General features: G+C 44.2%; 1 protein-coding gene across 1 annotated transcript in view; it reads left to right on the top strand.

Moving 5' to 3' along the window:
* Positions 1-17,914, top strand: part of LOC142245804 (contactin-associated protein-like 4) — a 795,990-nt gene that overhangs the window by 462,393 nt on the left and 315,683 nt on the right. The window contains exon 11 of the mRNA XM_075318773.1: positions 14,995-15,101. Coding sequence (XP_075174888.1) covers positions 14,995-15,101 — 107 coding nt within the window. The remainder of the gene's footprint in view (positions 1-14,994; positions 15,102-17,914) is intronic.

The raw sequence follows: 17,914 nt of genomic DNA, 5'->3' as shown, positions 1-17,914 counted from the left end.
CTCCAAATACTCAACATGTGCACATGGTCTTATATAAAAATGTATGCCTTGGTATGGTGCTAGAGTTGAGCAAATTTATTGAATTTCACTTGAATTGTACAAAAATCTGTATTCTTCAGAATGTGTATTTCTTTGTCATTTACTCTCCGCAAATTCAGAAAAATGGCATACAGCTGAACTGTGGAGGGCCGGAAAAAGGTTAAAAAAAATAATAAAAACACTAATGCCTCAACATTCCTGAAATTTAAATGGACATTAACCCCTTAATGACCGAGATTGCCGCGTCACTGGTGACTTCACGTGAATGGGCAGTAGCGCGATTTCCACACTTAAAGCCAGGAGAGGCAGCAGGAACGTACGCATGCATGGTAGGGCAATTCAGGGACTTAGCCGCAGAAGACACAGAGGCCCTCGACATCAGTCTTACCATATAGTGAAAACAGTGAATAAAATATCTCAACAACAATCATGCAATCGCTCTTTTTTTGCAATTTTTCTGCATTTGGAATTTTTTTCCTGTTTTCCAGTACACTATATAGTAAAATTCATGATTTCATTTAAAAGTACAACTCATACCACAAAAAAACAAGCCCTAATATTGACAAGATTGACAGAAAAGTAAAAAAGTTACGGCTTTCAGAAAGCGAAAAATAGGGTGAAGGGGTTAAGGTGGCTCAGTGTTTATCACCTAGTCAATTAAGTTTGCATGTCCTTGTGGCGCCCTGGGAAAGCCAGGACGTCACAAGCACAACACCAACACACCCCACACTCCCGGTCAGGCACACCGAAGCCAGACAAAAACCCTTGTTGCCTCCCTCCAGGGGCTGATGTTCACACCAGGGGGTGGGCCAGGCGGTTGGTCCTGCCCAGCGAGGAGTTCACAGTCCTGGAGGCGGGAAAAGAGTGAAGTGATAGTTTGGAAGTGAAAGTGAGAGGAAGGAAAGTGGTAAACGAGCAGACAGAAGTTGGTCCGGGTGTGTGGCCCGGACGGAACAGCAAGGTTGGCAGACGGTGGTGACCATCTGCAGGAGAGGCCTATTGGAGCTAGCCGTAAGGACCGTGGATGGGCGGTGGCCCGGCGGTACCGGACCGGTACGCAAAGAGAAGCCAGCACCATCCGGCAGGGGCTTACGGACCCCGGCAAGGCTCGAACTTGCCGTGAATTTGCCAAATCTGTTAGCGAAGGGAACCTCCTTGGTTTCCCAGCAGCCAAGTCCCGACAGAAGGCAACAGTCCAACCAAGAGAGGGAAACACAGTCACCGCCAAGGCTAAAATTCCCAGGGCCAGAGCCTGCTGGCAAAAAGGGCTCCTTCAGCAACCTTCAAGCTGGGGAGCGGGTTACCGGTGGGAACCCATTGGAACCGTTACACTACACAGGTGCAGGGAAAGGCAGTCACCATCAACCTGCCGGGAGGAGAAACAACGCAGCCGTCTGTGGGACCCGTCTATCCAGCTGTTTGTTTTACCGGAGACTTTGTGTACATCTTTGGCTGAGTAAGTACCACCGTGCCGTGCGGCACAGCGCTGCCCCCGTGACCCTGCACCTCGCCAGGCCCCGTAACCCGCCTGCCATCCATCCCTACCCCTTCACCGGGCCCCGGGACAACTAACCCCCTACCCACGGAGGGGAGAACTAACATCCAGGCTGCTCCCTGTCATCGCTCCCGGGATCCCCGTCCAGAGCAGCGGTGGTGTCATCAATCTCACCACAACCATGGGTGGTGTCACGGACAATCTCAAATCCCCACAACCAATCCCCACCCTTTTCACTCACGGGCGAGAAACGCCGCTCGAGTCCCCGGGATCCGGCCCATCGCTCGAGCCACCACCGAGCTGCAGCCGCAGCACCAGCGGCCGGACCCGAGCAGTGGGAGAGGGAAGCGTCCCCTCCTCCGCCCGCGACAACTTGGCGTCACGAACAGGATCTTACTGCTCTGCCATCTGGTAGAGGTGCGCCTTGTGACCGCCGGAGGTGTCCGGCCGAAAATTTGGAGAAGCCGCCCTCTTGGGCGCGAAAAATTCCCGCTCGAGCGTCTCCTCGAGCAGTGGACGCGCGAAGGCCAAAACCCCGCCCCTGTAGAGGAGGAGCCGGAAAGAGACTAAGGGGGACTGATGGCGTCTGGCCGCATGTAGCTCGCGGCTATACGAGCAGGGACGCCGGGACCCCGCGATCCGCTGAGCCCTGCAAAGGATGTCTGCCCCAACCAGCTATGCGGAGGCTACCGAGCCGGTGCCTGGAACAGCGGCGTGGCTGAGGGCTCACACGGCAGGGATCTGCCGACACTACCAAAGCCAGATATGTATACTGATGGAACAGTGGACCGCGGAGGTGGAGGAGGTAGCTGCAGTCGCTCGGGTGTATGGAATGGAAGCAATGATGGAGGAGCTGATGAGTGACCCATGCCCCTGTGTCCCCGAGGGACCGGCCATTGTGGCTGAGGGACCCAGTCTACCCCTGGCCCCTATACCGCCTCCGTCTTCCTTGCCCATGCACCATGCTGCGCCTGGTCCGTCTGGCGTACACCCCTTCGTGGCAGTGGCCAAGAGAGTGGCGAGCCCAGAGGCTGCGGCAGCTGGTGGCGACCCGCCTGACGCAGGGACGGATGATAGCGACTCCGGACCGGACACAGAGCCTGTTTCCGAGGAAGACGAAGGGGCCGTTGCCCTGTGTGACATGGAGGCCACTTACATCCCCCAGAGTGGAAATAATGGGTACCGTGTGGCCCTCCCCCCTCGCGCCTGCTATGCGCTGGAGGGGCTGATTCCCGTGTTCCTCCACCCGGGGCCGGCTGAGGATGATGAAAGTGAGCAGTGAAGCCGGCGGTCCTCCGCCTAAAAGTTGTCCCCGTTGGGACCACCAAAATACTGTTTAAAAGTTTTAATAAGTGAATGATAACCGAGGATGTCACCAGATTAACAAACCTTGATTGAACCGGTCGTTGCCGGCAGCTGTTGTCCCCGTGGGGACTGTTTACATTTATGCGTAGAAACTACTACGGACAAGCCCGAGAACTGGCAGGGCAACCACGAACTTGTGGTATGTAAATAAAAATGTTGTTCTATGGCTTTACCGTTACCGCTTCCAGAGAGGCTGATTTTATGGATGGGCCTGGAGGGAAGTGATGGCCCAGGCCTGCCACTACCGCAACCGGTGGCGATCCTCCGGGGGTTTCAGGGGTTCCCCATGGAGGTGGGTCCCCTGAAAAGGACAGAACCCGCTCGGGTAACTTGTGCTGGACTGGGGTCAAGGGGTGCTGCCCATTTGCTTAGGGGCAGCATCAGGGCCAGGTTGCTTGGGTGGGAGAGAGCGGAAGCCGAAACCGTTTAGTAACGTTTAAGAATATGCCTCCCGATGTGGGAAGAAGTTAATATACTTGTAACCTGTTTTACCGTTTATCTTTTCAGTTGTGAAAATAAAACCGGTGATGGACGGGCAGCCCGCGGACGGTCTGCATTTTACTAAGGGGGAATGTGATGCCCTGGGAAAGCCAGGATGTCACAAGCACAACACCAACACACCCCACACTCCCGGTCAGGCACACCGAAGTCAGACAAAAACCCTTGTTGCCTCCCTCCAGGGGCTGATGTTCACACCAGGGGGTGTGCCAGGCGGTTGGTCCCGCACACCGAGGAGTTCACAGTCCTGGAGGCGGGAAAAGAGTGAAGTGGTAGTTTGGAAGTGAAAGTGAGAGGAAGGAAAGTGGTAAACGAGCAGACAGAAGTTGGTCCGGGTGTGTGGCCCGGACGGAACAGCAAGGTTGGCAGACGGTGGTGACCGTCTGCAGGAGAGGCCTATTGGAGCTAGCCGTAAGGACCGTGGACGGGCGGTGGCCCGGCGGTACCGGACCGGTATGCAAAGAGAAGCCAGTACCATCCAGCAGGGGTTTACGGACCCCGGCAAGGCTCGGAGTCGCCGTTAATTTGCCAAATCTGTTAGCGAAGGGAACCTCCTGGGTTTCCCAGTAGCCAAGTCCCGACAGAAGGCAACAGTCCAACCAAGAGAGGGAAACACAGTCACCGCCAAGGCTAAAGTTCCCAGGGCCAGAGCCTGTGGGCAAAAAGGGCTCCTTCCGCAACCTTCAAGCTGGGGAGCGGGTTACCGGTGGGAACCCATTGGAACCGTTACACTACACAGGTGCAGGGAAAGGCAGTCACCATCAACCTGCCAGGAGGAGAAACACCGCAGCCGTCTGTGGGACTCGTCTATCCAGCTGTTTGTTTTACCGGAGACTTTGTGTACATCATTGGCTGAGTGAGTACCACCGTGCCGTGCGGCACAGCGCTGCCCCCGCGACCTTGCACCTCGCCAGGCCCCGTAACCCGCCTGCCATCCATCCCTACCCCCTCACTCAGTAAAACATTTAATAAATGAAACATTTTATTTAGAAAAATTACATTTTCTTGATCTTCAGGATACCTTTAGTTTCTTATTTTTTCCCCGAAGATTCTAAATGTTTGGAATTGTTAACTGTAAAAAAAAGTAGCTTAGCTTATTTTAACTTATACACTTAGGGCACAGAGGAAAAACTACAGAAGAGGTGAGATCATACTGCAGTTATAACTAGGAGACTGTGTATTTGACTTCTAATTAATTTGGAGATACAGAATACAGGAGGTAGGTAGAAATTTTGGTAGTAATGATGAATGAACCCTTTGAAATTTGCATTCTTTAGGTATGGCAAATTTTTCCCAAATATTCAATTTGCAGTGAATACATTTTCCACAAATTGCATGTAATTTAACTGTGCTGACATTATTATTTTGTAGTATGGGCAGTGCTGACCTGCTCTTTTTAGCTCTGTGATTCCAAATGCATTCCAATATATGTCAACAAAGACAATAGAGAAGATGGAGACATTAAGTTCTCCATTTTCTCCTCAGCTGTTCTCTGATTCTCGCATGCAAGAGAATAAGATCAAAGTAAACTGACACTTGGCTCAAACTGTGATCTGAGTATGAGCTGAGTGTCATTTACATAATCATGCCTATTTTCTTGTAAGAGAGAATATACACCTTTGTGAGCTTGACCTAAGGCCCCCTTCACACGTCCGAGAAACACGTGCGTGTTTGGCCCGTTTCCGTATGTACCGGAGACACGGCCAAACGTGCACCAATGTTTATCTATGTCTGAGGTCACACGTGCGTTATTTCATAATGTCCGTGTGTCCGTGATCCGTATGTGTTTCCGTTTTGCACGGAAGCATGTCCGTTTTCTGCACGAAACACGCACATCCGGAAACCATGAAAGTCAATGGTTATGTGCGCACAATACGTGACACGGATGCATCTCTGTATGCTCCGTGTACATTTTGTGCTTTTTTCTAGCGATGTCGGTCATTCTTTCTTTTCCTGTCTATGTCTGTCAATCTCCCTCAGTCCGTCGGCCGGTCTCTCTGTCTGTCTGTCTGTCGGTCTCTTTCTGTCTTGTCTGTCCCTCTCTCGCTGTCTGTCGGTCAGTCTCCCCCCTCTCTCATACTTACTGTTCCCCAATCACCGGCGCGGCGCGGCATGGCTGTTCTCTAAACTCCGGCGGCTTTTCCTCTTTTGAAAAAGCCGGCCGCTCATTAAACAATCTCGTATTCCCTGCTTTCCCCGCCCACCGGCGCCTATGATTGGTTGCAGTTAGACACGCCCCCACACTCATTGACAGCTGTCTCACTGCAACCAATCACAGCCGCCGGGGGGTGGGACTATACTGTGCAGTGAAAAAAATAAATAAATAATAAAAAAAAAATGACGTGCGGGCCCCCCCACCACTGGATCCAGCGGTGGCCACGATTAACCTCAGTGACAGCTCAGCAGATCGCGCTATTCCCTTCATTAGCTGCGTGGAGCTGACAGGAGCGGCAGTGTCTTCAGCAGCTCATGTCACCTTCATGCAGCAGAGCTGGATGCGACGCTGGAGGTCCGTGGATTACGCCGGATATGGAGGGCTTTGGTGGGGTTAATAATTGGTGATGAGGGAACTTGTTGGTGTTTTTTTTATTTCTAATAAAGGATTGTTCGGGTGTGTGTGCTTATTTACTCTAACTTACAGGTTAATCATGGAAGGTATCTTGGGGAGATGCCTGACATGATTAATCTAGGACTTATTGGCAGCTATGGGCTGCCTTTAACTCCTTATTACCCCAATTGCCAACGCACCAGGGCCAATCGGGAAGAGCCGGGTAGAGTCCCAGAACAGTCGCATCTATTGTATGCGGCCATTCTAGGCAGCTGCTGGCTGATATTGTTAGGCTGGGGGGTTCCCCATAACGTGGAGCTCCCCATCCTGAGAATACCAGCCTTCAGCCGTGTGACTTTACCCTGGCTGGTATCAAAATGGGGGGGACTGCACGTCGTTTTTTTTTTAATTATTTATTTATTTTTTTCACTGCACAGTATAGTCCCGCCCCCCGGCGGCTATGATTGGTTGCAGTGAGACAGTTGTCAATCAGTGTGGGGGCATGTCTAACTGCAACCAATCATAGGCGCCGGTGGGCGGGGAAAGCAGGGAATACGAGATTGTTTAATGAGCGGCCGGCTTTTTCAAAAGAGGAAAAGCCGTCGGAGTTTAGAGAACAGCCGTGCAGCGCCGCGCCGGAGATCAGGGGAACGGTGAGTATGAGAGAGGGGTACTCCATTCAGTCACTCTGGGGATTAGCGGTCACCGGTGAGTCCTTCACGGGTGACCGCTAATCAGGACGCGACACAGACAGAGCTGCGGTATGACAATGAAGTCGGGTGAAGTTCACCCCAGTTCATTCTCTACGCGCGACTCTGTCTGCTGTCAGCGGGTATGTATCTACGACATTGTGCATCACAAACACGCATAAATTCACATGGACAACACATACATATGTCAGTTATTTCTCTCACGCATAAACGGACAACCAACACGCACACACGGCTAGCATACGGCATTCACACAGATGGCACACGGATACAAAAAAAGGACACAAAAACGGAAAACGGACCCGAAAAACGGACGTAACACACATGCGTGTTTTTTCACGAACGTGTGAAGGGGGCCTAAGGCTGTGTCCGCACTTTGCGTTTCCACCTGCGTTTCAGGTGTTTTTTAGGTTCGTTTTGAACTGTAGTATTTTCATGCCAAAAAGCATGCGTTTTGATTTTCCATAATAGTCTATGGAAAATGATGATTTTCTGTCCCCACTTTACGTTTCAAAATGCTGCGTTTAATTTGCATATTTTGTGGCAAAAACCATGCGTTCAAAGAAGAATTTCTGCTGCGTTTTGATAACATTGAAGTCAATGAGAAGTATCAAAACGCAAGCAAAATCAAAATTCCAGCGTTTTACCTGCTTTTTAGGTGCAGAAAACATGCGTTTTGGACTAACTAAATGCATGCTTTTTGGACATCAAAATAAAGATTAGATGTGTCCCTTTACACACACACATAGTCCGACAATTAAATTAATTAAAAATATTAATTTATTGCTATTTTACCGCTAAATAGTAAAAAACCGCTATAATTATTTGAAATGTAACTATTGCCTTTATTTTTTCATAAATTATATATGTGGCCCTTTTTTTCTCTTTTTTCATTATGTTTGACTGTTTAAACTTTATTTAGCAGTGTCTTTATGTTCAAAACGCATCTGTCAAAACGCTATTGAAAAGCGTGTAAAAAGCGCTAAAACACACCAAAAATGTGGTAAATACACATGCATTTTTAGTGCTATTTTGTGGTCAAAAGCAACTTTGGGCAAAATCAATTACTGCCAGAGTGTGCGTTTGGAACTGCAAGTTGGGCGACGCAAAGTACGGACACAGCCTTAGGCCTCTGCCACACTCACGTGAAATTCACGCACGTGCCGAGAGACACGTATTTCCCCTGCGTGTTGCGTGCAGGTAAGTACGTGTCTCTGGTACATGCGGGCCACATGTGTTCTACGTGTGCTATCCGCGATAGCACACGTAGAAGTAGAACCGGTAATTTACATACTCACCTGGTCCTTCCTGCTGTCCGCGCTGCTGTCCGTGCTGCTGTTCGTGGTGCTGATTCTCGGTGTCCAGCCCTCCCGTCTCCCCGCTGCTGCTGCTGCCAGGCAGTGAAGTGAATAATAAATGAGAATAATGAGCGGCGGTCGGCAGCAAGAGGCAGCAGCGGCAGAGGCAGGAGGGCTGGAGAAGGTGAGTTAATGTTTTGTTTTTTTTTCACTGACACGTGTGTTTTCTCCGGCGCGTGTCACATGGGACTGCATCCACACTACACCCGTGTGGTACAAGTGCGGGCCGTGTGACACCCGTGCTGCCGGAGAAAACACTGACATGTCAGCGCTTTGAAAAACGCACACACGTACAAATGCACACGGACACACGTTCCGTGTGGTTTTATGTGTGTGTGCCTGCTACAATAGGGTTGCATTGCTTAACGTGTCTCCGTGCCGCCGGTACGTGTAAAAAATGACAAACACGTACCGGCAGCACAGATGTGTGTCACAGGCCTTAGAGTGTGAGATTTTAAAGTATGTAATGGTTTTAATGCGGCTAATTGTTCCAGAAAAGTTGGAAGTGATATGCAAGAGACAAGCAAAGTTCGAGTTTACAACAATGTGCAGTAGTCAGATGCTTGTTATTAACATATGAATCTTGTGTCTGTTCATTATAATCATTATGGAAAATTTTAGACATTTTGTATAATAGTAGATGAAAGAGGAGTGTTTATTAAGCTATAGGCGCTGATAAAATGGGTGAAGTTGACAGATATGGTGTGTAAAGAAGAAATACAAAGCTATTCAGAAGAAGCAAGGTGTTAGTATGGATTGATGCTATATGATTAATTGACAACTGACCAGATATTCCTCGACAGTTTGTAAAAAATAGGACACTTTTTTTCACCTGTCAGTAAAAAAAATTAAGACATCTGGTTTTTTTAACCTAAAAAAACTTATTTATATATTGTTATAACTGTAATTATCATCATCATTTTACATTTTATGGTGAATGCAGCTGATATCCTCATATCAGAAATATGGGCTGTAGATATATAATATGCATAATGATTTTTTTTTATTGTTTTCCAATGTCTCCGTAAAAAGTATTGTCTGTCTGCAAAGTTTTGAAAAGCTTTCTAGAAAAAATAACATGTTGGCAACCCTTGTGATGAGCGCTTTGTGGGAAGAAATATAGACTGACGTAAAGCTGAGACCATGCAGCAGTCTGCAATAGATACAAAGTTATAGGGTATTGGTATGCACTCAGCTGAAGTAAGGTTTTATTAGAGGTGATAGTGTGGGGTCAATAGTCCCAGAACTTATTATATAATAAACACTGCACTCTCTTGTTGTTAAAATGAAGACAATAAAAGTGCCTGACGGCCAGATCCTGTGAAGGTGGCACACAGAAGGAAAATATCCACCCCACCAATGCCTAAAAACTCTTGCTCCATATGAGAGAAGTCTGCAGGAGCTTCTATCAGATGGCTCTCATCTATATGTCCTCTTATAACCACCCAAACCTCTATGTGATCCACATGAATATATAAAGATAAAAGCTGGAAATCTCTTCCATTGGAATCCATGCACACTAATTCCTTCCAGCCAAAGGAAATTTAACCTAGTCCCAGGTGGATTTAAAGAAGATATATTCAATCACTGCAACCTATTGGTTGCGATATTCACCCCTAGAAATCGCCACTGCTCCAACAATCCATGTGGCACTGATCGCAATATTATTCATAAAATCAGTGATAAAGACTTCACCCTCTGGGAACTCTTGTATTATAAATTATTCTTGGTGGTACTCCTTCCATCCTGCTCCATTACTTTCTTCAAATCTTCTGAAACAGCCCTCTTGTGGAGCGGCTGTACATGATAAAGGCCGTTGAGCCGAAACGTCCACCATCTTTTGTCGCCATCAAATAAATAAAAAAATCACTTTTTTTACAAAGAAAAAAACTTTTTGTCTTCATTTTAACAACAAGAGAGTTCAGTGTTCATTATATAATGCAATGGATACAATACACTCTATAATGTGTAAAATGGTGGCAAGTGTTTTTTGAGCGGTTTGTATAAATCCAATCCCGCACTGTTTGATTTCAACTTGACCTGTGGTTTTAAGGAAATTCAATTCAAATTTGATTTGTGCTGAATCGATTTGTTCATCTCTAATGGGTGCCAAATTAGTACTTCTTCAACTTCAATTTAAACTTGTGCATGGCTCCCTAAAGGTATTCTGGATTTTGATTATAGATGCCTGTTTTAGAGAGGTTATTTTAATCAAAGACAATGTGAACAATTAAAACATTTTATATGTTATACAGTATATTTCTGAGACTAGGCATTTAAATGTACTCTTTCATAGTGGCTCATCTGTATCACTATAATTATCATCTCTTTAGTATTCTTCTAAATGTACATTTTAAAAGGCTTCAAGTCGAGCAGTGTTACCAAAAGATAAGAAATAGTTTTAAATATTTAACTATAAGTTCTGGCTGATTGTGGGCTAAGATTAGTTAAATGCTGTGTTCCCTTTTCACAATATGCAAAAATAAAATTTGAGTTTGTAAAAGAGTTATTATAAGTTCAAAGGTTTGCAAAAAAAAAAAAAAAAAAAAAAACATATTATTTTTTTTTTTTAAATCCAATGACTGATTCTCATGTTTTGTTATGCCCTGGTTTCAAAAAAAACACTTCTATTTTTAGCCATCACTTATGGATGTTGCATAAAATACGAGTGAAATTACGTACAATGCAATTTTACTGGAAATTAATTATTGCGCCTTTTCACTTCCTCTTCAATGCTTCCCTTGATACCTTTTCTCTTATAGAAGGCCTGTGGATCTTCTCTGTGAAGCATCCAGCAGTGGTCCTCCATCATGTTCATGTTCCATCTACCTTGGTATCTTCATTCCATCTCCATGATATCCTGATGAAATCTTTCTCCTTGCTCTTTGCTAACAGCAACAAGGTTTTCAGGAAAACAGTCCAAATGGGAATGTAAAAAATTTAAGTTAAAATTCACGCAACCAGTGCAAGATGTTCTCCACGATAGACTTAAATTTTGGAGCTTTGTTTTTACCTAGAAATTTCTTCATGAATTTGTTAAATGAATCCTAAGCCCTTTTCTCAACAGCTTTCATTTTTCTTTTGAACATGTCATCCTTTATGAATTTCCAAATATCTGAACCCACAAAAATGCCTTCCTTTAGTTTTGCTTCTGTAACTTGGTAAAAGGTAATAGAAAGTCTTGCCTTCTTTTGGTAGAGATTTCACAAACTGCTTTATCAGTCCAAGCTTAATGTGGAGTGGTGGCAAGAGAACTTTAGTGGGATCAGCTAAACTTTCCACAACTACACTGTGTGCAGAATTATTAGGCAAGTTGTGTTTTAGAGGATTTTTTTTTTATTATTATTGATCAACAACTATGTTCTCAATCAACCCAAAAGGCTCCTAAATATCAAAGCTTAATATTTTTGGAAGTTGGAGTGGGTTTTTTTAGATTTGGCTATCTTAGGAGGATATCTGTTTGATCAGGTAACTATTACTGTGCAGAATTATTAGGTACCTTAATAAAAACCAAATTTATTCCCATCTCACTTGTTTTTTTTCACCCGGTAGACCAATATAAATGCACAAAATTTAGAAATAAACATTTCTGACATGCAAAAACAAACCCCCCAAAACTTAGTGACCAATATAGCCACCTTTCTTTATGATGACACTCAACAGCCTACCATCCATAGATTCTGTCAGTTGCTTGATCTGTTTACAATCAACATTCCATGGAGCAGCCATCACAGCCTCCCAGACACTGTTCCGAGAGGTGTACTGTTTTCCCTCCCTGTAGATCTCAATTTTATGAGGAACCACAGGTTCTCTATGGGGTTTAGATCAGGTGAACAAGGGGGCCATGTCATTATTTTTTCATCTTTTAGACCTTTACTGGCTAGCCACGCTGTGACGTAGTTGGATGCATGCAATGGAGCACTGTCCTGCATGAAAATCATGTTTTTCTTGAACGATACCAACTTCTTCTTGTACCACTGCTAGAGGAAGTTGTCTTCCAGAAACTAACAGTAGGTCTGGGAGTTGAACTTCACTCCATCCTCAACCCAAAAAGTTCCCACAAGTTTATCTTTGATGATAACAGCCCATACCAGTACCCCACCTTCACCTTGCTGGCGTCTGAGTTGGAGTGGAGCTCTCTGCCATTTACTGATCCAGCCTCTGGCCCATCCATGGGGCCATCAAGAGTCCCTCTCATTTCATCAGTCCATAAAACCTTTGAAAAATCAGTCTTAAGATATTTCTTGTCCCAGTCTTGACGTTTTATCTTATGTTCCTTGTTCAAAGGTGGTTGTTTTTTCAGCCTTCCTTACGTTGGCCATGTCCCTGAGTATGGCACACCTTGTGCCTTTTGATAATCCATTAACGTTGCAGCTCTGAAATATGGCCAAACTGGTGGCAAATGGCATCTTGGCAGCTTCACGCTTGATTTTCCTCAATTCATGGGCAGTTATTTTGCGCCTTTTTTGCCCAACACGCTTCTTTCGACCCCGTTGGCTATTTGCCATTAAACGCTTAATTGTTTGGTTATCACGCCTCAAAGGTTTGGCAATTTCAAGATTGCTGCATCCCTCTGCAAGACATCTCACAATTTTGGACTTTTCAGAGCCCGTCAATTCTATCTTCTGACCCATTTTGCCAAAGGAAACGAAGTTGCCTAATAATTAAGCATATCTTATATAGGGTGTTGATGGCATTACACCACACCCCTCCTCATTACAGAGATGCACATCACCTGATTTACTTAATTGGTAGTTGGCTCTCAAGCCTATACAGCTTGGAGTAGGACAACATGTATAAAAAATATCATGTGATCAAAATACTCATGTGCCTAATAATTCTGCACACAGTGTATATTCTTGAGCCTAGGTTGCTAAAATGTTCTCAGTAGTTAACTTTTTTGACTAGTCCTATCTGGGCTGTCCCATTCACACAAATAGTATGGGTACTTCATGCATCCTCCTGACTGCCCAAGGAGCAAAGAGAGACCTTTCAGATCACCATGTATGGACCATCCTTGATCCCCATAGTTAATTTTATAAAATAAAGTCTAAATGCTTTTAGCTTTCCTTCAAGTACATAAAATTCCCTACAGGCACTGAAGTATACTCGATGCCATTGTGCAGTAGCACAGCTTTCAGACTTTTTTTGCATGAATCAATAAAGGGTTTCCCCTCACTTACATTAAACTCAATGTTACATTTTTCCCTGAGCCCAGGAACATCACTGCAATATACTAGAGCACAATCTTAAGAAAAGAATGGAAGGAACTTCTTTTACCTTCTTTTGTACCATTAAAAACAGGTATTATGAGCTAGCAGATTATTTATGTTTAGTCTAGGGCCTAAATGTTCTGCAGAATATTTAGGAAGGTCCAAGTCCCTGACTAAATAATTTAATTTGAGTTGTGAAAAAAAACTGTGGCTCGTTGGGACCAGTGTGAAAGTTGTTGTCAGAATCCTGCTCTTCATCTTTTGAATCTTCTGAAACAGATGTATCTTCAAGTTTATCCAGCGATGAAGGGACAGATATTTCCAGACTATAAGGCATAAGGCAATTTTCTAATGAAACGGCTGGATATAAACAGTTATTTCCTTCTTATTTTTAAGGCTGAATCCCTCCAAATTGTACCTACAAAAGTAGCAGTCATCACTATAATTTTACAGTTCCCTCCAGATCATAGGCATGCCAACCCAAAAGCTCTTTCTTCCACTTAGATCACTGTTGTAGTTCTTCTACATAAACAGAAGACACTACATGTGGAGCTCATAACTTGTCCTGATCACTTAATTTTACATACAAAGTACGCATAATTCACACTGTTCTAACGAAGTCTGTAATGTTCCTTTCTTTTTTTTCACTGCAAAAACAACCGCAAATGTTGCAAAAGTTGTTGGGTAAATTACGACTCCACCTTATAGCCATCTTGATCATGTTGTTAGAAACAGAAGCTTAATCCACCTCATCCACTAAATACTGAATTGTGGTAAGCACACCATCACACTCTTGTGGGCCCTGTCAAAAAGAAAATCTGCCTTTACTGTCCAAGACAACCAATCATGGTGCAGCTTTCAGTTCTTACACTGCTAAGGTAAAATGAAAGATATGCAATGATTGGATACAATGGACAACATGCCTCTTTTTGATGCGTTAATAAAATCTCTGCCCATAACAGCCAATCAAAGCAGAGCGTCCTTTAATTTCTAACCAATCTAATGACACCAAAATTATCCACCAAAAGTGATGCAAAGTGGTCAAATTATGGTGCTACAAAAAGCCTATGGAGTCAGTATTTGTGAAAAACACTACGGAATGGAATTTTTTCATATTTTTACTAAGTTTAAAGATTGAAAGTATTTAAAATCACCTCTTACTTTTCAAACAATTTTACCTTTGGAGTCCTGTGTTATTAATACTTTTACGGCAATGTTTTATCATCTACTTTTTTCTCAGCTGGAATTGACACAGTTTAATTGGCTTAGTTATCACTGATACATATTACACATTTCTAATAAAATATCTAAATGTCCATAGCTTTAATGTAATCTAGTTAGTGGAGAACCAAACTTTTAATTAGACTTATACAAAGTGCAATGCTGAAAGAGGTGTGAAGGAGCAACCACAAAATATATTGGTTTTAAAAGTTTAATATGCACAAATTCTATCAATGATTGATCAGATGGTAGTTATGTCTGAAAAGCGGACAAATTCTTTCTGCATAGGTCATTATTGTGTATTATATTGGAGTATTAAATTATGATTCATATTATTGCTGAGAATGACATTTACAGCTGCGGCTATGAAATATGCTATCACTTTTGTTCTTCTTAATGAGCTGCTGTCTCTACTTTTTACATTTTACATTTCAGTATTACTTGAAACTATACTAATAAAATGACTTTGCAGTCTTTCACACGAAGCAGAGCTCAGCGCATGGCTTTCAATCTTATAAAATGCTAATACAGAAATGTTGTTTTTCAGATGTTTTCCAAATTACTGTGAGCATGGAGGAATGTGTTCACAAACCTGGAGTGATTTCTACTGTAATTGCTCTGACACAGGATACATGGGAGCAACTTGTCATTATCGTGAGTATTTCAGCTATAAAAATATGTACCGAAATAAAGCTGTGATTCAAACATAATGATTCTCATATTCTTTGCTCTTGTTTTGTGTAGCTGCTTAAGATCAAAACTTATTTTGCTGCAGCTTTATTGCCAAAAATTTGCACACGGTGTGGCTGTCTTGCATTTCTTTTGCAAAAGTTTCCAAAAATCAAGGCAAAACCATTGCAGATTAATAAGTATTGTGGCAGAAATTCATGAGGTTGCAATGTTTCAAGCCATCTTAGAAAATTTGACAACTAAGGGCTCGGTTCCACTAGTGCACAAATAATCACTCCAATACTTGTCCTGGAAAAGTTGAACAACTGTAATTTATATGGTCTTGCATATATCTTGTAAGTGTGCGTTGTTTTTCTCACCTAGCATCCGTATGACACGTGAGTGCCAGGCGACTGTAGATTTTTCTCACCTAGCATCTGTGTGACATGCGTATGCCATCAGTGTGATATGCAGTGTCGGACTGGATACCGGAGGAATCTCCAGTAATGCCAGGCCTGGATTCAGTTACCTGTATTGCACTATGGAGCTCTCACCTGAGCTCCAGAGTGCAGCCTAGAGTGAACCGCGAGCACCGAGTGATTGATTCCCCAGCGATTGCTGTTCAGTTCACGACAGCTGCAGACAGGCTGGGCTGATCTCTGGTTCTCTCACCTGAACTCCGAAGATCAGCCTGGCCTGTCCGCAGCTGTCATGAACTGAACCACATTCGCCAAGGAATCAATCATTCAGCGCTCGCGGTTCAGTCCTGCAAACTCTGAGGTCAGTCCAGGCTGCAGGTGAGAGCCCCGGAGTGTAATGCAAGTAACTGAATCCAGGGCTGACATTACTGGAGATTTCTCCGTTAGCCAGTCCGACGCTGGTGATATTCGTATGTAATGCCGTGCGATACTTTTCTTGCATCCATAGACTTGCTTTGGCAAGTCTGATGCGATCTACACAGCCATACGCAGCATGCTGCGATTTGATCCTCAGTACGATTAGAGCTAAGGAAAAAATAGCAGATAGACACTGCCTGATTGATTAACAGTGGTGCGAGTGCACTCCGATGTTTTATAGGATTGCACTCGCCTGTGAAAATTGCAAGTGGAACCGAGCCCTAATCCTTATACCAATACTAGTTTCTGGTATATTTCTCTCCTACCTATATCAAGCCTACAATCAGAATTCAGAATACTTAGTGCTAATAATGTTTTATGAATTAATTCTAAAGCCACTTAACATGGTTGTCTGATTTTAAAAAAAGGGGGCCTGTTTTTTGTTGTTTTCTTTTTTTTTTAGAATTGATGCAATGCCAACTTTTGGGAACTAACTTGTTCATCAGGCGTGGTAAATTGTAAATAGGGTGAAATATTATCATTATCAGTCTAAGAAGCATAGCAATAAGAGAATAGGACCTAGCATCACCAATTTAAACAGGTGCTCTGGGAAAAACTGTAGACAAGAAAAATATGAACCCCGGCACACTGTATGGTTTCCCACGAGAAAAACGGACACAAGTTCAATAATCTTGATCTATTTTTCCTTTTATTGTGAGCAAAATTCACGTAGTGGAAAGTCCACCTCAAGACTTGAGGTGGACTTTCCACTACGTGAATTTTGCTCACAATAAAAGGAAAAATAGATCAAGATTATTGAACTTGTGTCCGTTTTTCTCGTGGGAAACCATACAGTGTGCCGGGGTTCATATTTTTCTTAAGAAGCATAGCAAACACCTATTCAGCATTTTTAAGCAGGTTTACAATGTGCAATACAGGGTAATATTGTGGTACCGTGTTAGCCAGAAAAATCAATTGAAATACTATGTCCCGAGAATGACAAAAGTATTTTAGGAGTGATACCTTTATAAGCTAACCAGAAAAATTATATTAGCAAGCTTTCAGAGCACAAAGGCTCCTTCTTCAGGCAAATCACAAATGAATTACTGAGACCAAACACAACATTTAAATGAATGCTACAACAGGACATGGGAAAAATGATGCCTCCTAAAAGATAAGCCAAGGAAATCAAATTACTTTTTTCTTAGAAATGCAGATGAGTTGGAAGTGGTCTGTTCAGATCACTTCTGAGGTTCTTCTGTTGGAAGTGTGAAGTGTGTCCATGTAGTGAGTCATAAAACCAGGTGTTATATTGAGTCCTTTTGTTAAGGATCCAAACATCCTTATCAGTTTGAATTCCCAAATGTTTCTCTCTCTGTCATCTTTAACCTCATAACGACGGCCGTACGACTTAAAGCGGCGGCAAAACAGGGTACTTATTCTGTTCCGCCGCTTTAAAGCGGCGGCCCGAAAAAACCCTGTAGCGCCCCCCAGCGACCGAAAATCTCGGGGGTTTCAGCTACCGGGGGTAGCTGAGACCCCCCAGATTATGAATCGGGGTGTTTTTTTTGGACCCCGACCATGTGATCGCCGGTATACACCGTATACCGACGAACACATGAAAAAAAAAGAAATGGCCGGTAAAACTGATTTCTTTTTCATCTGACATGATCAAACATGTCAGATGAGAAAGAAATCTAACCCCCTAGTGCCCCCAAAGCCCCCAGTACCGGAGAGTCCCCCCACCCCCACCCCCACCCCCACCGGACATCCAAAATGGCGCCGAAGCGCACAGAAAACTGCAGCCGCCGCCGGCTCTGCAGTCATTTCCCTCCGATCTGAAATGATCAAACATTTCAGATCGGAGGGAAATGTCCTCCCCCTGACCCCTCCTCCGGTCCACCGGAGCCCTCTGGTCACCGGAGCCCCCTCCGGTTCTCCAGAGCCACCACCCCCCTCCCC

Source organism: Anomaloglossus baeobatrachus, chromosome 1, assembly GCF_048569485.1.
Source record: "Anomaloglossus baeobatrachus isolate aAnoBae1 chromosome 1, aAnoBae1.hap1, whole genome shotgun sequence".
Lineage (NCBI taxonomy): Eukaryota > Metazoa > Chordata > Amphibia > Anura > Aromobatidae > Anomaloglossus > Anomaloglossus baeobatrachus.
The sequence above is the reverse complement of the archived record's forward strand: the minus strand, read 5'-3'. Positions and strand labels throughout refer to the sequence as shown.